General features: G+C 48.3%; 1 protein-coding gene across 3 annotated transcripts in view; it reads right to left on the reverse strand.

Moving 5' to 3' along the window:
* LPIN3 (lipin 3) overlaps positions 1-24780 on the reverse strand; it is a 679959-nt gene that overhangs the window by 106005 nt on the left and 549174 nt on the right. For all 3 annotated transcript variants that reach the window (XM_069652299.1, XM_069652298.1, XM_069652300.1), the window contains exon 18: positions 13416-13530. In XM_069652299.1, coding sequence (XP_069508400.1) covers positions 13416-13530 — 115 coding nt within the window. The remainder of the gene's footprint in view (positions 1-13415; positions 13531-24780) is intronic.

The raw sequence follows: 24780 nt of genomic DNA on the forward strand, positions 1-24780 counted from the left end.
CCCATCCCCCCCCACAGAACTCCTATTGCATTGAAGATGATGGGGCCCAACTCCCTGAGCTGCCTCTACAGACACCCCAAGGACTTTGAAGGGAACCTTGTTTCCGATCCTTTCAGCGCGCGTCTCTCTCTCTGCGCCTGCCTCCCTCTCTCTCTCATACCCCTCCTTCCGATCCTCCTTAAAACCTCATATTTATCCTTCCACAGCCTGTTAACCTCTTCCCCTCTCTCTTACTCTTCCCATCTCCCGTTTTCTCTTTTACTGCTCTAGGTGAATTGTTTTATATATTGTTTTGATGGCTTGTTTCATGTTTTGCATTTATGCTTCCAATTATTCTATGTATCCAGTTGTTGTAATGTAAAGCACTTTGGATTAAAGCGCTCTATAAATTTAATAAATACAAATTGTCTCAATACCAAACAAGCACTGCATACACGCCCACATGACCAGCATCGCCACATTCGGAATAATGCACCCAGAATAACAAGCACATAAAATAATTCATAACTGCCACTCACAAAAAAGAAGCAATCCATGGGGGTTGGAACAAGTAAAAAATAAAATAAAGTCACTACCTGTAAAAAGGTGAAGTTGACGACCTGAAAGGCACAGCCGTACAAATTAAGTATTTCCATAATACGAAGCCCAGCACCCAAACCCTAACTCTCACTACACAACTACTTCCTGGTATATGGATGTGAGCCATCTATTAAAAGTAAGTGCCGGTACCTCCTTAGGTCAGAGAATGATGGCCCTGGAGATAGTATTGGCAGGCTCCCCTGGTTATCCTCTCTTTGGCCCTCTATATAGCAGGGGACAAGAGGCAATGAGAGAATATGGGCGGGGGGGGTGTGGGGGCCAAAAGGACACTAGCCAACCAAAAGTGGTGGGAGGAAGTATGAGAACAAGGCCCAGCACCAAGCAGCACCAGGACGAGCAGAGCGGCATCTACAAGGGGAAGACTCTCAGGCTCTAAGATATCATTGAGCCTTCCTTGGGTCTCTGATAAAGCCAAGGATAGTCCAGGCTCTTCAACCATACCCAATGCTTCTGGATAAGCAATCCCAGATTCAATGAGATATGAAGAACACCTCCCCCTCCCAATCGCCTACGAGAGAACTTGCTTCCCCCAAGACTGAACCAGAACCTGAAGCCCAAGAGCCTGTGGACAGAAAAGTGGTGCAGGGAACCCTTAAGCCTAAGAGACTGACAGAGAACGGAGAATGTGGGAACCCGTAAAGCCAGAGACATAGAAGCACAAATAGTCAGGGAAACCCTCATGCCTGAGAATGTAGAAGAGAGACAAGGGAGATGGAATCTGAAGGTAAGAGTCTGGAAAAAGGGAGGCTGTGGGAACAATTAAACCAGAGAGCCTTGTAATGAGAGCCAAGGAAAAGACAATCCCTTCTTATCCTCAAATTAGGGAGACTTCAAAGACATGTGGGAACCCAAAGTCTTAAGCTGGCTATATTGAACCATTTTATCCTTTTTATTATTTTGGCACCATGTGTTGAATTTCTCACTAACTGAAGTGCTCTGAGATTCACTCATGGTCTAATTTCTGATCTCCACCACCTTTGAAACAACACTGTGTTTGTACCTTAACATATGCATTGCCAATATTTGTGGGAAAGACATGTTTATAGGTAGTGTGTCAAAAGTCCCTTGCCTGCCTTTGGGGACACGAGGACAATGGGTCAGGGGGCTGGGTGTCTCCGCAAGTCAATGTGTGATGGGCCTGTGGTGGAATGGGGAATATCCCCTGGTCACTTAAATTTGGTGGCAGCCACTGGGGGGCGACAGTCAAACTAACAGCACAAAAGCGTTCTTAGGCTCGATACTGATGAACAGTAACTGAATCTGCAGCACTTCACTGGGAGCCCTGCAGCCCCTGGCAGGACCAGGCTTTTAAGGGGAAAGACTTCCCAAAGTCCTACTAACAGTAATGAAAGGCCAGAAACCTCAGTAAGCACACACCAGCACATTTACTAGTAACAGTTCACCACGAGGAACTCTGGAATGTCGTGATTGCGTTACATCAAGTTTGCAAGTTAGTGGTCTTTACAAAAGCAAAAGGTACACTAAAACGTCATTGTTCCTTGGTGCAAGAGACCAGCGTTGGGGATACAAGCTTTCCATTTCACCATAGAACATTCCTAGAGACAAATACCCCATTTCCAAGCCGAAAAAAATACTCTAGGCAAACACATTTTGTTAACAACCCAACCTAAAGTAATATCGGTTGCAGGTCTGGCCCACGCTTTAGCTGGTAAACGTTGCCCATGTAAAAGCTCATCCCAACCCAGGCAGCCACAGTGAGGACTAGAGTGAAAGGAATTCCAAAATGGTAGCTAAGCCGCATATTTCAGTGCACAACTCTGTGCTTTAACCGAACTCTGGCATAAGCAAAAACATAACAGCCCTCGCTTAATTCCCCTGCAAAACTGCAGACCCTCCGAATAAAGACGCACTGGGGCGTGAGGAGGGAGTAGAATATAAAAGCTAGCAACCTTAGTTGCTGGATGTGGGCTGCAGTAGGTTATGACTGGCGGGATTGGAGAAATTCAGAATGCGATACAAAGACTGGAGGAGTGGAAGCTGTTGGAGGGAAGATGGCGAAGGAGCTAGGAGGTGAAGAGGTGGTACTAACTGGAGGATCTGGTGAAGAATTGGAGGTGGTGTTGAAGTTAATAAATCTAGGAAAGAAAGAAAAGGCTGTGTTCACCCAAGGCAATTCAAAAGGGCAGGAGGTAAGGGATGTTGGTAGGGACAACCAAGCTGGAATAGAGAGGAACCGAGCTGATAGAAGGTACAGACATACGTCCATGATGGGCTCTGTGATATAGAGATACCTGTGGTATTGAGCGCTTTGTAACACTTGCCGGTGTATAGGCACTATATAAATAAACAATACCATCTCTAGATGGATAGTGTGAACTCCTCGCTCCCACACTCAGCACATAATAAGCTAGAGTTCTGCCTACAGTTAGAGACTGTCGGGACCTCACGTGTGGTATGGAGACACTACCATGGGCTTGGGTGTTTCAGTCACATTTGCTTTGCCTTTAGCTCGGCATTCTTGACCCAGCACTGCTTTGGTTACTGATGCAGACTATCATTGGATTTGCAGCAGCTGAGTTTCTCCTCGAGCCATTTTTATTTATTTATTTTTTTACACGCTCCAGGTCAGTTTTCTCATACACTGCGTTTTATATATCCTTCCAGCCAATTCCATTCTTAAACGTTGCAGTGCTCAGCCTCCTTTTTTTCTTCCTCATGTTCCTTCTCTCATTCAGCTCCACATTTGCACCCTTTAGCTCTCCATAACAGCGTTCTTAAAAAGGCGTTGATTGTGCAGGCCCAATCTCATGGATGTGAACAATGACATCAGACTCTTGGCTGTGGATTCTCATTCACACAGGCCATGATATAGTGAAATACAGGTATAAATATGGAATTCAGTGAAATATGTGCAAGTGAATAACATTTTATTTCCACACAGCACCATAAACTTTCTAGGAGCAAGTGGAACCACATGCACCCTCTTCACACAAATGGACACAGAGGAACATATGGTGCTATTACACCTGAGGAGTATTGGGAGACGGGGTATGAAACGCTCTGCACCTCAGTCTCATGCTTCACTTTTAATTATTCCACAATTCGTCATGTAGGCAGGAGACTGTTCACTCGCCACCCAGACTGGACCTTTTGCTCACTCAAAATGTGCAGCAAGCACAGGAAAACCTATACTGTAAGGCTGTAGAAGCAAGATCGACACAATGGTGGCATGTTGATTGATACAACCTTTATTAAAGAAATGAGGGTAGGAAAATGCCTCTGTCCCCAAAACTAAGAGGGGGGATCCTTGCCTCAAAAGGAATGTAATGGGTCTGCCAGGATGTCCAATCAAACAAGTCCACCATTGTGTCAACACCCCGTCAACACCCCTTTTCTAGCCCTCACACTAATAACTTATAAGGTGCAAGGGGATCTTTTTCTCATCAGGTTCAAAAGTTCTTAAGTTCATGATGTAAAGTTCTCAAAATGGTGCACAAAAACAACTTCCAAAAAGATGGACAACCTTAGAACAGAAGGTTGTCAGCTTCTGAAACCGCCAAGAGAGTTTCCCTTCTCTCATGGCTTTCTACAATATCCACAATTATGACCAAGGGATGGGTTTTCCTTCCTCTTGGTTTCTCTGCTGCTTTTTCTCAGCAAATGTCTCTTGCTCTGCATCCTTTGACTGTCCACATTCAAGGGGCATGCTTACCTTCACCTGGTTTCATTCCATTCCCTCGCCCAGTCGGCCTGGTGACCTCTCTCTGGAAGGAACAAGTTACCTACCTGTAACTGTTGTTCTCCAGCATGGGTCTGGCATGGATTCACATGCTCATGAATATTCAACGTCGTCAGGCTGGGAATCCTCGGTAAAGAAAAAAATCAGTATCAGTTTCTGATCTGTCTTTCTTAGTAACCAATCACTGATCTCTGGGTCATACTGCCCCCAGCCAATGACTGCCCTCTCCCTAAGCCCCGCCTCTGGCAGCCATCCTCAGATTTGGTAGCATGCCAAGTGGCAGTATGACCAAGTGAAGAGCCGCAGAGGGGTAGGTGGGAGGGTTCGCATGTGAATCCATGCCAGACCCATGCTGGAGAACAACAGTTACAGGTAAGTAACTTGTTCCTTCTCCAGCATGGGGTCTGGCATGGATTCACATGCTCATGAATAAAAGAATACATAGCAGTATACACATGCACAACCTCGGGAGGTGGCAACAGGCTCAACATTAAACAATACAACAACTCAACATTAAGCATCTCTTACCTCCTCACCAGGCTCACCTTAAGCGAACAAGTTGCGCAGCACTGCTTGGCCGATCCTGGACTCCTCCCTGCAGTCCCGATAGGCGCAGTAGAATCTTGTGAAGGTGTGCGTCGACCTCCACGTAGGAGACCTGCAGATGTCCAGCAGGGGTTCACCAGACAGGAACGTGGTAGCAGCGATCGCTCTGGTCGAATGGGCTCTCGGACGGACGGGCAGCAGTCGGTTTGCCAACCGGTGACAATGCATGATGCAGCCGGAGAGCCATCTGGAAATGGAAGTCTTTGACAGAGCCTTCCCTTGATTCACAGACCCAAAGTTCACAAACAGTTGTGACGTCTTCCGAAAACTCTTCGTGCGGTCCACGTAGAACTTCAGCGCTCTAGCTACATCCAGCGAGTGCAAAGTCCTCTCGGCCGGCGTCGAAGGCGACGGGAAGAAAACTTGTAGCACCAAGGGCTCGTTGAGGTGGAAGTCCGACAGCACCTTGGGCATGAAGGAGGGGTGCGTCCTAAGCACTACCCTCGTGTCATGAAACGTCAAGTATGGAGGCTTGCAAGATAGGGCCTGAATCTCTCCCACTCGTTGTGCAGAGGTGATGGCCACGAGGAACGCTGTCTTCCATGACAGGAACTTCAAAGGCACCAAATGCATAGGCCCGAATGGGGCTCCCATGAGCCTGGTCAGCACCACATTAAGTTCCCACGCCGGGGCAGGGGCCTTCACTGGCGGGAATGATCGGAATAGTCCCTTCATAAATTCCTTTACCAGGCGTTGAGACCACAAGGACGCCCGTCCCGTAGTCCTGGTATATCGGGAGATGGCAGCCAGATGTATATTGATGGAGGCGTGAGCCAGTCCAGCTTTGGCCAGCGACAGCAAGTACGGCAGCACTCGAGGGGCCGTAATCTGCAGAGGGTTAATCTTCTGTGCACGGCACCAGACAGAGAAGCTCTTCCATTTATGACCGTAACACTTGAGAGTTGAGGACGCCCTGGCCTTTGCAAGAACCTCTGGGCAATCATCCGGGATATCGTACCCTCCAAACTCTAGTGCTGCAGGAGCCAGGCCTGCAAGTTCAGCGACTGTGGGTCGTGGTGTAGAATGGCGCCTCCTTCTCTGGAGAGAAGATCCGCGTCCGCCGGCAGCCTGACTGGCAGGGACGTTGACAAGTCCAGAAGGTCCGGGAACCAGACCTGCCTTGGCCACGCCGGTGCGACGAGGATCATCCTGCACCTGCACTTCTTGAACTGCTTGATGAGGCGGAGCAGCAACGGCAATGGAGGGAACGCGTATAGAAACAGGCCATCCCAACGTAACGAGAAAGCATCCCCCATGCTCCTCGGCTGTGGGAACCTGCTGGCGAACCTCTGGCACTTGGAGTTCGTTGCCGTCGCGAACAGGTCGATCTGGGATTTGCCCCATCATTGGAAGAGTCGATGGCACGAGCGCAGCTCCCTGCTGAGTGAGTCGGCCATTGTGTTTTTTATTCCTGCCAGGTGGAAGGGAACCAGAAACATCCCCTGGGCGACAGCCCAGTGCCACAGATCCTGGGCCTCCTTGGATAGGGCTGGGGATCTGGTGTCCCCCTGCTTCCGTATGTAGAACATCGTGGTGGTGTTGTCGGTGAAGATCCTCACCACTTTGTCCTTGAGGGACGGGAGGAACGACTTGAGCGCCCAGAACACTGCACGGAGCTCCAAGATGTTGATGTGAAGAGACCTCTCCTCCGGGAGACAGATCTCCGGTGTGGGCCCCCCAACCCTCCAGAGAGGCGTCCGTAGTCACTGTCTCCTGAAACGCCGCGGTTTGAAAGTCCGTGCCCGTCGTGAGGTGAGCCCGGGTGCCCCACCATAGGATCGCCCGACTGAACTTCTCGTCGAGGGGGATCCTGTCCTCGAAGCAGCCCCCCGCCTGAAACCAGAGGGCGTCGAACTCCTGTAGCGGACGCATCCGAAGTCTGCAAAGGGGTACAAGGTAGATGCAGGAGGACATTATCCCGAGAAGGGACTTGATGGACCTCACTCTGGCCACGTCCGTGGCCAACAGTCGCCGTACCTTGCAGAGGATGGTTTTGGTCCTCTCCTCTGAAGGGGAGGCCAGTTGCTCCACTGTATCGAGCTTCGCCCCCAAAAACAGTGCTACTTGCGACGGAACCAGGTGGGATTTGGGGTAGTTGGAGAACCCCAGCTCCGTGAGCAAACGGACGGTCCTCGCCCGGATTAGCCAGTCATCTAGGTAGGGGTAGACGTGGATCCCCTGCAGGCGCAGCCGCGCCTCCACTGGTGCCAGGCACTTGGTGAAAACCCTGGGTGCCGACTTTAATCCGAACGGTAGGGCTCTGAATTGGTAGTGGCGTCCTTGAACCACGAATCTGAGAAACTTCCTGTGCCTTTTTAGAATGGGGATGTGGAAGTAAGCATCCTCCAGGTCCAGCGACGATAGGAAGTCGCCTTCCTCCAGCTGTCCCAGTACGTGCTGGAGGGTGACCATCCTGAATTTCTGCACCTTGATGTGTTTGTTTAACCGACGCAGGTCTAGGATGGGGCGCCAACCGCCTGTCTTCTTTCTGACGAGGAAGTACCTTGAGTATACCCTGGAGCCCCGGAGCCTCCTGGGGACGAGCTCGATGGCACCTTTCTTGAGCATCGCATTTACCTCCAACAGCAGTTGAGGGACGTGATTCTCCTTCCTGGCCACGGGACGAATGCGAGGGCACTTCTTTAGGAATTCCAGCGAGTGCCCGTTGGCCAGGGTGTCAACACCCAACGATAGGTGGAGATGGACTCCCACACCCTGACGAACTTCGCCAGTCGGCCTCCCACTGGTGTGCTTCGGTGGGGGCCCGACCACCCGGCCGGGTCAGTCTTGCTTGGAAGCGGCCTTGCCGCCTTCGCCTCCTTGGCGACGACGGCGGGAACCCCCTTGCTTGCCGCGACCTCTGTAGGCCTCCTGGGAAGAGGAGCGGGCTGCCTGGCGGCAGGTGGAGGAGCCACCGCTGGATCCTTTGGAGGCACCCTGTCTGCCTCCAGAGCTCTGAAAGGGCCTTCGCTGCTGAGGCACCCCAAGGGCCTGGGCTGTCTCCAAGTCGGTCTTGATGGCCTGTAGAGACTCAGCCACCGTCTTACCAAAGAGGTTGTTGCCGTCGAACAGCATGTCCAACACTCTGGTTTGGACGTCCTGGCGAAAGTCTGCCGCCTTGAGCCATCCTCGTCGTCGGAGGCAAACTCTGTTGCCCAGTTGGCGAAATCTGGTATCGGCAATGTCCGTTGCCACCGTAATGGCGTGATCCGACGCCACCTCGCCCTCCTGCAGAATTTCTAGGGCCTCCGGCCTTTTGTCATCAGGCAGGAAATCTAGCAGGGGAGCTATCTTGAACCAGAGCTCCCTGTCGTAGCGGGCCACGATCGCTAAGGCATTGGCCGCCTTAATCGTCGTCGCCGCTGACGAGATGACTCGTCGTCCCATACGAGATGACTCGTCGTCCCATAGAGTCCAACTTCTTACCCTCGCTGTCCGGCGGGGACGAGGAAGTTGAAGCCGCCGCGCCCGCTGCCTTCTTCTTAGCCGCTGCCGAGACGACTGAGTCCGGCGTGGGCTGGACCCTGAAGCACAAGGGGGTGGCATCGGGGACTCGGTACTTCTTCTCGTACCTGTCCCTCTTGGCGGGTGTCGTGGCTTGGTTCTTGAGGACAGCAAGCCCCTCGTCCCAGATGTCGTCGAGTAAAGGCACCGCGAGGACCGTCTTCCTCTTAGCCTCTCATCGTTGGTACAGAAACCCCTCCCTTTTCTGTTCTTCAGGGCAGAGCTGGAAGAGCTCGGATGTCCTGGTTATCATGGCGTGGAAAGAGCCAACCTCGTCGGCTGGGGACGCCCGCGGGGGGGTGACGACGGGATGTCCGCTGTGTCATCGCCGCCATCATAGTCGTCCCCGTCGGCGTATCCTCTCTAGGGTCCGGCGAGGGGGATGAGGGGTCCACCGGTCTCGCAGGCACGAAGGGCAGAGCGGGGTGGACTCTCCTCCGCTTGTTCGGAGGGCTTCCCGACGGGCCTGGTTCTGGATCCTCAGTCGGGGTGCGTGGTAATCTTGTCCTTATCTCGGTACATAAGGATTGGCAACAAAATGGCCGCCGAGCTATCCTGTGGCCCGGGCAATGGCTGCGACGGATGGGATGGCCGCTCCAGTGGGCCCTGTTCGTCGTCCTCGTCGCTATCTTCGATCACGTCGGACCGTCCCCTGGGATCGAACCTTCTCGAACCTCTCGTTGAGGTTTATGAACCTCTCGTTGATGCCTATGGACCTTTCGTTGAGGCCCCTCTCGGTCTCCACCAGTTCCTCCTCAGAGGCTGATTCCAAGTCTGTAACAGCCACCGCCCACCTCTCTTTTTCAGCCGGGGGCTTCACGGGGGCCTTAGCGATGGGCTGGAAAGAGGATTCCCTCTGCGGCAGCAGGGATACTCTGGGCCCAGAGGCCGTTTCCATTGGCGTAGTCTCAGCCGGCTCCGCCAGGGTCGCAGAGACCACTTCGGTAGAGGCCTTAGCCGGGTGGATCAAGGCCCTCACCACCTTAGGTGCGTCCTGGGCCTTCGCCTTGGGGCGAGGGTCAACGCCTCGCTCCCCCTTCGAGATCGACCGGGTCCGCTCCAGTGGCCTACCCGGGTTCTCAGACTTCCTCTTCCCCGACCCAGAGCGCTGGCTCGTGGTCGAATGTGCCGGGGAAGTAGCACCCTGCTTGGCAACCGAAGAGCCCGACCTTTCGGCGCTCCCGGAGCCTGCGGACTCGCAGTGCTTGGCCTTCTGTTGGGCCCCCTAGTCGCCGGGGCGCCCTCAAAGGACTTAGAAGCCCGCTCAGACTTCTTCTTCGCCTTCTCACTTGCTGTGCCCTTCTCCAGCCAGGTGGCGAGGCGGGAACAACTATCTTGTTTGGACCGTTCCGAAAGGTTCTTACAGAACGCACAGTCCTTCTCCACGTGCGTCTTGTCCCCATGGAGGCAGTAGAGACATCGCAAATGCTCATCGTCCTTGAAAACGTTATATAATCCGCATCCAGGACAGTTCCTGAACAGCTTGGATCCGGGCGTCGAGCTCCCTTTGTCCTGGGCCATGCCTTGAGGTAGGCCGCAGATCTTCCGGAATCCTCCAAGAAGTGTAAACTCGACGAAAACTTCACCCTTGAGGGGCGTAGAAGAAATCCGAAACGGGACCCCGTTATCGGAAGTAGAAACGGTGGAGCTTGAGGCTCGATTAAACCGAAAAAATGAGAAATCTCCTGAAAAAAAAAGAAACGCAGTAAAAAACTCTAGAGCTAAACACGAGGACTCCCAACACTTGAGCGTGCCGTAAAAATCTGAGGATGGCTGCCAGAGGCGGGGCTTAGGGAGAGGGCAGTCATTGGCTGGGGGCAGTATGACCCAGAGATCAGCGATTGGTTACTAAGAAAGACAGATCAGAAACGAAACTGATACTGATTTGTTCTTTACCGAGGATTCCCAGCCTGACGACACGGAATATTCATGAGCATGTGAATCCATGCCAGACCCCATGCTGGAGAAGGATGACTAGGATAATTGTTAGCACTGTGTCCTCAAAGGTATTGGTTTTCTCTACCTTCTGCTTGCACTCACAGTCACCCTAGTATATTATCCTACCAGGTACTGTGGCTATGAAGAGTGGTATTTCTCTTCATATGGGTGCAAGTCCCAGACTCGCTTTCAGTTTCCTTATTAACGTACACATAATTTGCTTTCCTCCAGATATTGTGAACATTAGGTTTAGCAATTGCTATATGGGTGAGAGTCCAAAACTTGCATGCTTTCTGTAGTTTGTCTTTCCGGTAGACTTGGTTCACTAACCTGCCAAGTCCTATCAACTGTGGCCATAAGCTACCAGGTTTCTTTAAATGGGTCCCAGACCGTGTCTTTGGGGTATTCTGCGCCCTCTCCCTCTGTAGCCTGGAGCCTTTCTGCTCACTCACGTACCTTGTTCTTGGGTTGGCGAGGGATTTCTCTCCTTTCCAGCTACGCTCTGCAAGTGTGGGACTCACGGGGCACTGCTTTGCGTACCTGTGGCTGCGGCGTTCACGCTTCCCAGACCTCAGGATAGCCATCTGAGTTCTCCTGTCAGTCTGGCATCTCTTCCTGTGGCTTGCGACCAGCTCAGCACCCCTCTGATATTCCTTTCTGCGCCCCACTCTTCATCCTCCCTGCCAACAGAATGGCAAATGCTTTGCTGGTTCCCCCCAAGGAGGATTTCCCTTGCAGTCTTGGCGAGCAGGTCTTCATCAATGAAGATGTGGTCCGCCTCTCTTCTGAGGTCTCGATCGACCGCTTCCTCTGGACAGGCTTCTCTGTGCCTTTCTTCTATCCTCGCAGGCTACTCCGGTTCTCGTGCTGCTCTGCTCTGCTCCTGGGTTACCCTGCACCCAGGACTGTGTTTTATTTCCTGGTTTCCCTTTTCTCTTAATTCTGATCATGTGCATGAATTGTCCAATTGGATTTCGGGAACCACTAAAATGGTCACTAGTGGTTCTGGGAGGAATCTTGATGCTTCTGCATTGCCTCCTTGTCCCAATATCCATTTCAAATTGTCTAGATCGCTCCTGTTGGTTCCGCAGGGTGCTCTTCAGTGCCTCGTCTTCATCTCAGTGACAATGTTGATGTTCTCCCTTGGGTTACTGATGTTCTTCTTCATCCCAGTTTTGTCAAAGGCTTCATATGAGTAGTCCCTATTCTTCGTCTCAGTGAAGGGTGGTCCATTGATATAATCTATCCAACAACAAAACATAGGGGAGGTAGGGACTGGGTTCCACTGAATGTTGATTCAATGTACGGGAGGATGAAAAGTGGTGGGCGAGTACCGCGTTCTCCCTGTGATGTCGTCCCTCATCACATGAAGGACTTCTCCCTCCCATGTGATCCTCCCACAGTACACCAACCCCAGGGGCACTATTGGACTTTAGCCACACGGCCCGGGCCACAGGAGACTTTCTCCCCCATGGGAGAAGGGACGACATCCAAGGATTGTAGCATGACCCTTCATAGAGCGGTCTGCTGTGCACCTGTAGGGAAAATATCACCAAGTCAGTCTCACCTGGCGCTTTTGTCAAACTAGGCTATTATCTTACAGTTATGGTGTAAATCTGAGCTGGGAGAGGGGGCAAATGCACTTTACAGTGCTTTCAATCATTGGCAAGTGATATCACTTTGCCACATATACCATAGTACCAGGCAGAGTGGTGAAGAGAAATTAACCTACTAAATGACACTGATCACTGGATTTCCACCTGCCACAGACTTTAGGAACAAAAGAATGCCTGATGTCATAAGGTGCCAGCAGCTATACTGCTGCTGGAAAATCAAAGACCTGAAACAAGTGGTTAGAGAAACAGGGAGTGGGAGACAAAAAAAAAGGAGAACAGTACAAAAAAGTGTAGGAGGAAGAAACAAGTGTGAGGCATTTGCAGATATTGTTTCAAACATGAGAGATGGAAATGGGAATCAAAGCTTTTTGTGCCAACGGTAATAGACCAGGTCTCTGAAAGGCTGGTGTTCTCATATGGACAGTAAAAATGTAGTGGCTTAAAATTGCAGGGGCATGAAATGCCAGTGGTACGGTTGTGGACAGGGGCGGCAACGTGGAGAAACAGTTTGTGGCATTCAGGAGACTGTTGCGGAAACAGACTATGGTACCAGCATCTAACAGTTAAGTTAGGATGGAGTTGTAGGAGTGTAAATAGATGTCGGTGCAAGATTGGCACAAAGAAGGTTGTAGGAAAGGAAGAAGCAAGGGTGAGGGGATTCACCCCCGCACCTGACCCTCCCCAAGAAAAAGATGCCTGGCGGGGGCAGGAAGAGAAAATTTATAAACGGGCACGCTGTCAGTGCACAAAGCCACCAACATCAAGGATTAGGGGAAACACATCATTAACAAACATGTCATTACTCCTGCCTGCATTTGTACTCCCATCAATTTCAGTTTGCAAGCAACCAGCCCAATCGCACTTGTATGAAAATGCTGGCATTAGTGACATCTGGGATGTCTCATGCAGAGCAGAGACCTAGATTTGAAAAAGGGACAATGAGAGACAAAGAACAGAAAGGTGTACAGGCAGAAGGGAATGATAGCTCGTGTAGGGGAATAAAAAAAAACAGTATGGACAGAGAAAGCAAAAGACTAGTCCAAAAGGAGTAAGAGTTAGAATGTAAGAACACACTACGGTGATAAAAAATTAGATGGACAGAACAAGGGAAATTCAATGAAAGCAATGAATGAGTGAGAATGATTCTGTGAATGACAGCTAACTGAGTTCACAGACCATGCAACACTAATGATAGTGCTGTAGGCTGGCTGCAGTATGGAGAGCACTGCCCCGTGGACTGCTGGGCAGGGGCATATTCAATAATGTCCCGAACATTTTTAACTAAATGTTTTAAGTGGCAGAGCAATTTCTATATTTAGCGTCCTGGACCACAGAGGAACTGTTCTGGATGGACAGACTTTTGCATTCTGCCACCATGCTGTCAGGCTATGGCTGATGTCCGCAACCTGAACCACAAAACGCTTGTTGGCAAGACATTACGTGTGACTCACATTGGTCCTGTTCCCGAAGGCGGCATAGAAGGGCTGACGCTGAGGGTTGAAGAGATTTCGGATGTCCGTCAGGCAGGCTATTTTAAAGACTTCTGGTTTCTTCTCAATCACTTCCCTGCAGGAGGAAGGGGAAAGAGCAGTTCATTCAGTTGCATAGAGCATAGTTCATTCAGTTGCATAGAGCATAACTCCAAGTTAGTTATTCCAATACAAAGACACCAGCTCCCAGGGCACTGAAAATGCTGGAAATTAACATCATAAATCAATTAAGCAAGACATGTAGTAACTCCTGGCACATCCGGGAATGTGTCAAAAGAACCATGCTAATGATTCTTGTTCCAGGAGTAAAAGCCAATTGAATGAGACATCAGCTTAGCAAGGAGAGCTTTGTCATATTTTCAATTAGCAATACACGCTTAAAAGCAAAGCCTGAAGTGTACAAATGAAAAATATCTTGCAAGGAATACAGAAGATAGTTAGCACTACCATCACAATTAAATACAAAAAGAGAAGAACTAGAACGACTATCCAAGTTAAACATACGGTACAAGACAAAAAACTGGGGATGGGTATTAGGCATTTAATGACAGGAAATAGCAAGTTGCAGTCTGCAACTTAGATGTTGCAAGTATGGACTGGAATGACATCTAAACATGTGATTAGAAGCTCATGGTAATGCCCGGTCACTCAACTCTCAGTAAAGCCATGAGTCAGAGCTCCGCAATAGATCAGCAGAATGGTCTAACAGCTAACATTCATCCACACGTTAGGTCTAGAAAAATCATATTCAGGCAATTTCTTATAAAGGGAAATAATTCCATTGTGAGAACATGTTAGTTGTTAACTGGTTTTGAAAACAGAACCGATTGATCATCCATGTTGGGTGAATTTGTTTAATGCACAAACTACTAGCTGCCACTGTGGAAACAGGAATATAGCTGTGCAGACAGATCTGCACTATTACAGGCACCAATTTGGATAACAGGCAAGAGGCAACGAGCAAAGCCATTTTAAAAAGGAATTGAAAAGCAAACATTTTTCTGCATCTAAGCCGGTTGGAGAGGGTGTGACGTCTTTCATAGCCAGGCATTTCTACGCCTGCAATTTAAACATGTACAAAATAACGAGAAAGTTAATCAAATTTTTTGGGGGGGGGGGCAGGACAGATAAGTGGTTGGGGGATTGGGTATAGTTAAAAATAGGTGTGGAAAGGGGTGTTTGGGGGGGGGACTCCCAAACCCATAAAAATACATTTTTGTAAAAAAAAATTAAAAAAGAAAATCCAACATACACGTTTAAATTACAGGCATAGAAATGCTTGCCGATGGAATGACATGGAACCGTTGGAGAGAAGGCACTGAGAAAGTGAAACAGAATCAGTCTACAAAGGCCAGTCGTATGAGTGTGCGGAGGAGACTAGACTGCTTTGCCATGTTAGGCCTTTGCAGGCTTTGCTAAAACTTCAAATGCTCAGTTATGCCTCATCATGCCTTGGTATGTGTGGCCTGATCGTTTGTGCACCTTTGCGAACCTGTTTAACATTCTACCATATAGATGACATACATTACTCACCGTAATCTTATTTCTGGTGCTTGTATCTGCTTAGATTCACATGCTGTGCATAAAGTCAGACATCTAGTGGTAATCGCAGCGTATTGCATCTTTCTTTCTAAGATCGAAAAGGGACGTCGACATGGGCGCGACTAACACTATCCCTAATGTGACGTGTAGTGTACCCAAAATCCTTCACGCGTCACGGGCCCACCAGTTGTTTTTGTACTTCTGCGAGTTTTATAGAATGCGTGAGTGAGTACAGAAGAAAAGAAGGTGCAAGGTGTCTGTTCCTTCTACTCCAAGAGGGGAGGAAGGGTGGGCGCATGTGAATCTAAGCCGATACAAGCACCAGAAATACAATTACGGTGAGTAATGTATGTCTTCTGATGCTTGTGACTCTGCTCAGAATCACATGCTGTGCACAAACTAGCGAACAGTACCAGGAGATGGTGGTGGGATGTGTGACAGTATCAAAGATGTCTTAGCACCGCCTGTCCCAACTGAGAACCAGTCTTCAAGTGTGTGTCTAAGCAGTAATGATGACTGAAAGTGTGAACAGAACTCCAGGTAGCTGCTTTGCAAATAGAATCAAGAGGAACATCTGCAATAAAGGCAATAGTAGCTCCTGTGCCTCGAGTAGAATGTGCTTTCGGCGTAAAGGGTAGATCTCTTTTGGCAAGAGTGTAACACAGTGTGATGCATTTAACAATCCATTTAGATATGGCAGACTTAGAGACAGGGTCCCCTTTTCTACCAGCGGCAACTGAGATAAATAATTGGTCTGTCTTTCACTGTGGTTCTGTTTTATCAAGGTAATATACCACTACTCTCCTAACATCTAATGTATGGAGGCTTCTTTCAGCTGAATTACTGGGATTCTGAAAGAAAGTTTGAAGTTCGATGGACTGGTTCACATGGAACTTAGAAATGAATTTAGGTGCAAAGCATGGTTGTGTGCGCAGTACCAATGTCTTTATGAATGGTAACAAATGGGTCTTGAGCAGAGTCTGTAGTTCACCAACTCTCTTGATAGAGGTGATAGCCACTAGGAAGGCAGTCTTATAGGTGAGAGCCTTAAGACTAGCCATGTGCATGGACTCAAAATTAGGTCCCATTTGTCTGGTAAGAACGACATTCAAGTCCATCCGGAAGTTGGGTTAGACATTGGAGGGTTAAGACTTTTTACTGCTTCCATAAATGCTTTAATTACAGGGATTTTCCACCAGGAAACTTGCTCTGAGAAGTGGTGTATGCAGAGAGGGCAGTGAGGTGGACCTTAAGTGAGTTGAAAACAATTCCTGAAGAGGTGTGTTAGATAAAGTACTGTTAAGCGATATTCAATCAACACTACAGCTAAGTCAATGCCTAGTCTGGGATGCTGAGGAAAACCCTTATTGATGTATTTTTATGTCCAGTTCAGTACTCTGGATGACAACCCTTGTATAACACCCCCCTCTTAGAATCCCCCTGACCCCACTGAGCCAAGAAGTAGGTTTGTTTTGCAAATTTAAAAGTTTTATTTGGACAATTCAACAATATATATCTATATCACACTTCTATAAATAAATTGATAATGGATATTACACTGGTGAATATGAGCAGTAATCAGCAAGAGGTAACTTATGAATAGGAACAAAAGAATAAGGTGGGAAAGAATGCTTTATATGGTTCAAGGAAACGCAAGGCGGAATAAAATGCAGTACAGAAATAACTGGATATGATTTTAGCAAAAGGTCATATGGTCACATTTTCTTTTGACAATTCACTCCCCCCCCCATATGCAATACAAGAAATGGAAGGAGAGCACACAGTTTTCAAGAATCCCAACAAATCAAACTTTATAATGCAATACACAGTTCCAGTTCCCCCAGCAAGCTTAGAGAAAACAGGTATGAGTTTTAAACACGGGGGGATTACTTTAATGTGGTTTGCAAGGAAGTGAAAAGGTGCTAAAATTGCTTTTAATTCCCTCTAGAGATTCAGGGTGAGTGAGAGATGCTTGTTGGTATTAGTTCAGGCTCACTTTAGCAATGCTCTGAGTTATTACCAGGTTTCAAACGGATTTTTAACAAAGGAAAGAATGGAGCTGCTATTTTGACAAGTGGAGAAATTGAGCCAAAATCGCAAATCGCAGTAAATTTTGCGAGTGCGTATATCGCGATGGCGGAAAAAGTATAGGGAGTATGACAGGTGACAGTTGTGCAGCTTTAAAAATGACAGATGACACGATTTCTAGGAGGCAGTTCTACTTAGGTTAAAATAGCTTGAATAAGATTATTTTAACTAAGAGATTGGTTCTGCACAGTTCTGCTAGGTACTCCCAATATAAATTTGAACTAGGCCTCGTCACGGATCTGGTCAACACGTCCGGCGGCGGTTCTGTCTGCTCGGCGGGTCAATCAGGCACCCGTTCTGCTCATAGCGATCCGGATCTCTGGTTCTGCTCAAAGCGGTCTGGGTCAGCTCTGCTCTGCTCTGCTTGTCTCGCCTCTCTGGATACAGCGGCCTCTGGTCCTGGATACTGCTCTGCTTTCCGGTCCGGATCAAGTGAATTCTGGATGTAACACTGCTTTCTGGGTACTGGCAAAAGTTCTTGGCAAAAGAATTCAGACAGCTCGCCCGGCTGTGGAATAGTTTGCAAAGGATTTTAAGGATGCTGAGGCCTGCTGAGAAGAGTTCTCAGTTTGTGGGTTTAGGCCCTTGCTTTAAGTTCTGAAGTAAAGTTCTGGTCTTTGGAGATTGATGGATGTGAAGTCTGGAGTCTCCCAGCAGAGCGTCCCGCAGAAAATGGAATTGAATGTCTCTACCTGTCCCAGCAGTCTCTTTTTATGTGTTTTGGAAGTGGGTGTGTGCGTGGCATAACTGAGCCTGCCCCTCTCTACTTGTCATTCGCCCAATTCTCCCCTCTCCCATGATTGGGGGAAGGAAATGGATTGTCATCAAGATGAGGTCTGTTTATGGGTCAGAGGATCCTCCCCTGGTCAATTTACCCACAAATCTATATTTGATTCAAATACATATTTCCCAGATACACAATTTGTTGAAATTACATGTACACATTATATTTCTTATGGTCCATGCTTGTCCGCCTCTGACCTTCCTGGGGGCTTGCATTCAAAAATGACCATGCGCAAGGAGTATGGACATTGATGAAGTGTCAGATTTTTAACTTGCAGACATTTGGAGTGAGACCCTATTTTCCGCTAGCAACCCCCCAGAATACACCACAGGGTCCTAACGCCTCTTAAAACGTGCACAGAAAAATCACAAGAATAATGATATTACTTATATCATTTTGACCAGTCCCCACTATGAGTTATCTATCTTTTTAACTTATGCCCTGGTCAAAAAGGGGTGTGGCTTCCTACATCACATGGTGGAAGAACTGGTTTATCCACTTCCCCCACGCTCAGCTGGCTCTCACAGGCACTTCTCCTCCCACTTCTCCCAAGAGCAAGCCACTTTACGGCCCCCCCAATATAACATTTGCCCAAGTCCATTGTTCAGTTTCCTGCAGTGCCCCTCCCCTGATCTAATCAGAGAGGTGTCAACTCCTTTTGGTGGGGAAGCAGGATGCAGCTAGGCCTGGGAAGAGTGGCTGAGTAGGTTTCTCCTGTCGGGGGTAGTTGTCAGGCAGAATCCAGTTTCATTAAGCCAGGTTTCAGCTAAATGTCACTTTTTGTTCCCAGTTTTCTACATTCAAATCAAACTGACAATTTTTACACATGCAGCTAGAATGCTGATTCTAAGTTCAAAACTATGACATTTCAACAGTTACAAACTATGTGACACTCAAAAGTAGGTCCCTCATTTAATTTAAACATTTCGATTTTAGTGGTTTTCAGTTCAGTTTAACTTAAGCTGCTGACCTCCACAGCTCAGCCAGTTTTGTTATGAACATTGTTTTGGGCTCTTTTTCTTTCCAGATTTTGTATGCACACAAAACTTCATTCTGCCAAATGTCTGCTGGTGTTCAGTGCGATTTTTGAATATCCTGCAATGTTTCAAATAGGCATTTTGAGCTTGCATTCAGAGAAACCAAGGTGATTTCAAAGGGCTTTTTAAGCTAACAGGCACTGCTGTTTTTCCTTTGGCACACATTCCACTCATGGCACCCCTGGCCCATCACGCTCGCACTGGTGGGTGGAAGGTTAGGCGACAATTTTGGTGTGCGCACAAACTGCACGGTTCTCCTGGATTCTGGCACGCATGTGGGCTTTTTTGGCCATCTCGGATTTTCTAAGCCCACAGCACCAAATGTTGCAGCTTAATGACTCAAACGTGGGTCAATACACCTGACAGTACTATATCTTTAAGTGAACAGTCAATAGGGTTGATGTTCTTAGTATTGCACCAGATAATAAAATGTTTCCATTTATTGGAGTAACAGTATCTGGTGTCATGAGATGAGAAAACCATGGCTGTCGAGCCCACATTGGTGCAACCAGGATTAGTGTGACCTGCATTGTATAACTATCCTGGTGGGTACCTGGAGGCATAATCTGGGAATTGTGCATTCTCCAGTGTTGCAAAAAGGTTAATGTCCGATGACCCCATTCTGCAAAGACGTTGTGTAAAATGGGCTCTTGCAAGCGCCACTCGTGTTCTATGGGTAGCTGTAAGTCCATGCTGAACATGTCTGCCAGAGGATTGTGTTCCCCCGGAACATGTTTTAACAGTAGGAACATGTTGTGTTTGAATGCCTATTTCCAAATGTTCTGTGACAGTTTGGACAGCCATGGAGAAGGAGTACTACGGTGTTTGTTAAGGTAATACATGGCCGCAGAGCTGTCTTTAAGAACCCAAAACCTCTTCCCTTGTAGTTGTGTTTGAAATGCTTTTAGGGCTTTTAACACAGCAAGTAGTTCCAGCAGATTGATATGTTTGTCTGCTACTGATTGTGACTACATGCTGTGCACTGTCTTTTCTAGGAGGTGAACTCCCCATCCTGATAGAGATACGTCTGTCGGGAGAGTGGCTTCTACGGCAGGGGTGGTGCAAGGTTTTGCCTTCAGAAGGATTTCCTTTGACTACCACTGCAGAGACTGAACGAGGGCTGTCCGAACTAGGGCCCCCAGAAACTGTTTGATCAGAATTGGGACCAGACTTTACTTTTTCTCGTTGATGGAGAACCCCATGCTGAAAAGAATATCTATAGTCTTTTGGGTGCTCTCCAGATAGGCCTGGTGCAAGTCTCCGGTTATGAGCCAGTTGTCAAGGTAAGGGTACACTGGAATGGATTGCCGGGGAAGGTGAGCTGACACCACTGCCAGTGCCTTGGTAAACATCCTCGGGGCTCAGGCAATGCCAAAGGGGAGTACTTTTCCATTTAGTAATGTTTCTTTAACAGGATTACGTCCGGCAGAGTTGTCATCCTGAACTTTTGAGGTTTGACAAACTTTTTCGTAGGTGTAATGCAGGGTGCATGGTTAGATTCTTTTTGGGTACAATGTAGTATATTGAATAAATACCCTTGTTTACCTGAACATCTGGGACGACCTAGATCGCTCCCTTCTGCAGCAGGGTCTGTAATTCTTCCAGTAGGATGTGGAGATGTTCTGGAGACAGTATTCGGCTTATCGTCGGGTGGTTGGAGAAATTCGATACAGTAGCCGCCAACAACCGGTTTCAGGACCCACTGGTCTAAAGCGATTCCCTCCCATGCGTGGGTGAAAGAGGTTAATCTATCCCTTACTGGGAAAACATAGGACGGGACATGAGCCACTGAGTCATTTGCTGGCAGGGATAGTCTCTGGCTGCCGCACATCTCCCCCTACCTTTGCCATGCCGAAATCCCCATTGTTGAGGGGTCTGAATGTTGCCGGACATGCGCTGCCCGGAATACCAGTTGGATGCTCCAGTTCCATAGTCACCTTGAGCTGAGTGGGGAAAAGATTGCCTGCGAAAGGAACGGCGTGCATTGAAGACCCCGTGTTGTACAAATGAGATTTGAGAGATTTTAAAGTTTTGCACAGCTTTGCGGTTTCGAGGGCTTCATCCACCGCTTTACTGAAGAGGGCCGAGTCCCCAACTGGTTTATTGAGTGAGGCCTGTGTCTCAGGCTTGAATCTAGAATTCTTAAACCACACATGGTGCTTCAACAGAGTGCCTTCTGCCAGTACACTACTCGCAGTCTCTGCTGAGTCAAGGGTGCATTTCAATATGGTTTGCACAACTTGTTTTTTCGTGCACCACTGCCAGAAGCTGTGATCTAGTAGGCTGGTACATTCTGCAGCCCTTTCGGCACTAGTCCTCACTGGACATCACTATAGCTAGCAAGGAATGTTGTGTTAGCTATGCAGGTACTGTAAGCAGTAGACAAAGTGATGCGCTTGGCAACGGCATAAAGCTTCTTGCTATCCTTGACAGGGGCAGATTCAGACGAAGACAGTGGAACCCTCGGACGTCTTCTGGTCGCGGTAACGACTATGGGATGGTATGTCCTCTAAAATATAGCAGTGATACATCTTCTCGACCCGTGGATTGACAGCCCGTGTTAGGGGGGCGTAAAGGAGGGCGTGAGCAAGGAGGGGGCAATGGGCCTTTTGACTGAGTTCAGAAGCGGGATGGTCTGGCTGACACAGACCCTCTCTTTGAGGATATCCTCAACAAAATCTAAATCGGGCACAGTCTCTTGCGTCACAATATTAAAGTGGTCTGCCGCCTTCCTAAGGAGGGTGTTGAACAGGATCTGATCATCTATTAGGGAAGCCTCCCGGGGTTGAGATATGGGAGGGGCGTCCAAGAATAGATCATCCGGTTCAGCCTCCTGAGCAGGGCTAGTGGGACAATTCCCCATGTCATCTGTGGGGGGGGTTCAGGCATCTGGATCTTGAGAAACTGGGACCTGAGACACCTCATCTGGGTCCCGGAGGTTAAAGACATCATCGTCTTGATCATATTGACCATGTTGAAAAATATTTGGGGGGGGGGGAAATCAGGCAACAGATGTCTAGGAGAAGAGGAAGAATGAGCCTCAGGAGAGTGAAGCCTAGGGGACTTCAAGGTCCTAGGGCATTCATCCATAGGACGTGGTCTCTTAGGATGTCCTCAAATTTCCTAGAAAAGTCAATACATTCTGACCACATGTTCATGCAGGCCACACATCTTTCTCTAATCCAGGCAGAGGAAGGGGAGTCTTCTGGAAGAGGGAAAGCGGAGTCTGACGAAACGGGGTCCTTCTGTAGGGCGTGTGACAAGGGAAGGGAGTCTTGGAAATACCCTAAAGGCAAATAAGATGTCTTTTGGTGCCAGAACAATGAGTGGGGCCTGGGAAAGCTTCTTACAGAGTTTGGGATGAAACAAGGGAAACATGTTTTGGCACATATTTCAACGCCGCCGCAACATGCATCGAAACGTTATGGACGGCGCCCTGTGTTAGGGGAGTTTTCCTAAAGTCCAACTGGCAGTAAGACTTTAATAAAATATCTCAGTGGTTTGTAGACCCCCCAGTCTGTACTAGCTCAGGACCTTGGTAGTATGGTAGAACAGCCGGGCTTACCTTAGGAGGAAGATCTGAGCTGTAGGTAAGTTCTCTGAATCTTAGACAGGCACAACAAAGAAGCACTTATACATATATATCTTTTATATAATATATTTATTATATTTATACCAGAATAACTTTAAATACTTTCGACCTTTACGGTAGAACACTTATGAACACTAGATAATACACTTCAAAGGGCACTTTTACTTTTGTGTTTGTTTGTGGTTACATTTGTAGCAACGTTAGAAGGGGAAAAGGCAAGGTTATTGTATTATCGGTAATTGCGCACTCATGCGGTTTTAAACAGGTTACACAGTAATGCATTTACTCTGCAAACACATATAGAAAAGTCACTTAAAGAGAGGAAAATAAAAGGTTAGTGCAACATGAGCTTAGTTCAAGGTTCTAGAGACGGTTTCTTCGCCTGGCAAGTCTTTTAAGGTCTTGAAGTCTTGACAAACAGCGAATAATGAGTTCCTGCAGATTTCTTCCGGTGTAGTTATTGAAGCAGTAAGTTAGCAACTAACAAAGGATACCTAAAAACGAACTTGAGAAGGGGACACAAGCAGCAGCTTGGGTCAGAAGTAAGGGTGGGTTGCCCTGGACACCTCTAGGTCCACGCCAAGGCTCTGGAGCGACTTCTTGGAACCAGGTAAGCAATATCTTTTTCCCCCCACAGTATTTTTGGTTGAAGAAATGAAGAAAGTGTTTGTGTTGGTTTCTCTGCGATGTGGCAGCTCTTGACTCGACTTCTGGATACCTTGGTCTCGTGACGAAAGGCAGGAAAAAGGACGGTGTCTCTCAGCAGCAGTCTCGAGGGAGGACCTGTAGCATGGCTTTCAGCAACTTCTTGTTTCACTGTGCAGTTTTGGCGCCTTTTCAGCAGCACCAACAAAGGACACGTATCGCCCGGTCAACCGTCTTCGCTTCCTGCGGTTTCACACTCTGGTGAGGGGGTCTGGGCAAGTCGGATCGGATCTCTGGAGTGTCCTTACGGGCTCAGCACAGATTTGACCAGATTCAGCCTTTCCACGACGATGCACTCGAAATGGGCAGAAGGTCTCCTGGTATTGGGGTTCAGCAGCTCCAGAAGCTCCAAGGCCCCCGGGAGACAACACGTTTCGTCTTAGGACTGGTTGTTCCCACCAGCCAAAGGTAAGGAGGAGTCCTCTTCAGAGCTCCTCGGTCACATAGAAAACGGGGTCGGGACAGCAGTGGTCACTTCACGGTCTTGCAGGCATCTCTGGTCATCTTCGGTTACTTCCGTTTCCTGTGGTCGACTTGCTTTACACTCCAGAATCCTCACCTTTCATACAGTTCCAGCACACACTCCTCTGCAATCTCTCAGCATTTTACAGAAAGGACAGCCAGGACAGCCAGGCTCCCCGTGTGAGCTGGAACTATTCAGGCACTCTGGCAGACACAGGACAGGGGGGGTGGAAGACTCCACCCCCACTTCCCAGACACACTGAATAACTTCTCGATTCTGGGGTTAACCGTCCTTGTGATGTTAGGCACAAGTAGGGAGACCTGTATACATCTTTGTACAGACTATAACAGTGGGATAAACTGAGTGGCGGACTTTGTCTCCCAGAATGTCCTCCACAAAGTCCTTGTCTACTTGTGCCTCTTGGGTGTCAATACTAGTGTTGGGCAGCCTTCAGCAGAAGTTCACTGCATTCTAGTTGGTTGTCTACAGGAGAATTTGCTACAGGCTGGTTTTGGTGGTCAAGTGACTGGATGACGTTTATGTCATCATCATCATCGTAGTAATGGATCCTGCTGTATAGGTCTCCTTGACCACGAGAGATTCACACCATACATGTCTTGAGAGGGATCTTGGTGGGTGGAGGCCGGGCGGCCTAGGGCTGGAGTGCTAAACTGTGGGACCAGATGAGGTATTTTGGCAGTGGGTTGATGTTTTGAAGCCCCTGGCTGTGAGGCATCTCTAAGGGATGTTAGTTCTTCTGGATGCTTGTCTATGAAGTTAAGAAAGCATAACATAATTTTTTATAATTCTGTTAAATTGTTCAGGGATATAGTCACATGAAGGTGGGAAGCCTGACATGGTAGGGGTGACTTGGGAGGGTGCCTGGTCCTTGTTATGAATAGCCCCTGAGAGTTTGTCTACAGGGGAGGAAGAATCCGAAACCTGAAAGCTTTCGAGGACAAAAATTTTGAGAATTTTGGTGACTTGATTTTAACAGGGTAGCAGGGATGTGTTTTTTAATTAGTTCTTGCATTTTCGGTGTATGTTAAGGGGACGACAATGTGCCTTTTGCTGCCTGTTTTATGGCGCGCGAAGGAGGGCCTTTTTATGAGCAG

The sequence above is a fragment of the Ambystoma mexicanum genome, chromosome 3p, assembly GCF_040938575.1.
Source record: "Ambystoma mexicanum isolate Mex_15411 chromosome 3p, UKY_AmexF1_1, whole genome shotgun sequence".
Classification (NCBI taxonomy): domain Eukaryota; kingdom Metazoa; phylum Chordata; class Amphibia; order Caudata; family Ambystomatidae; genus Ambystoma; species Ambystoma mexicanum.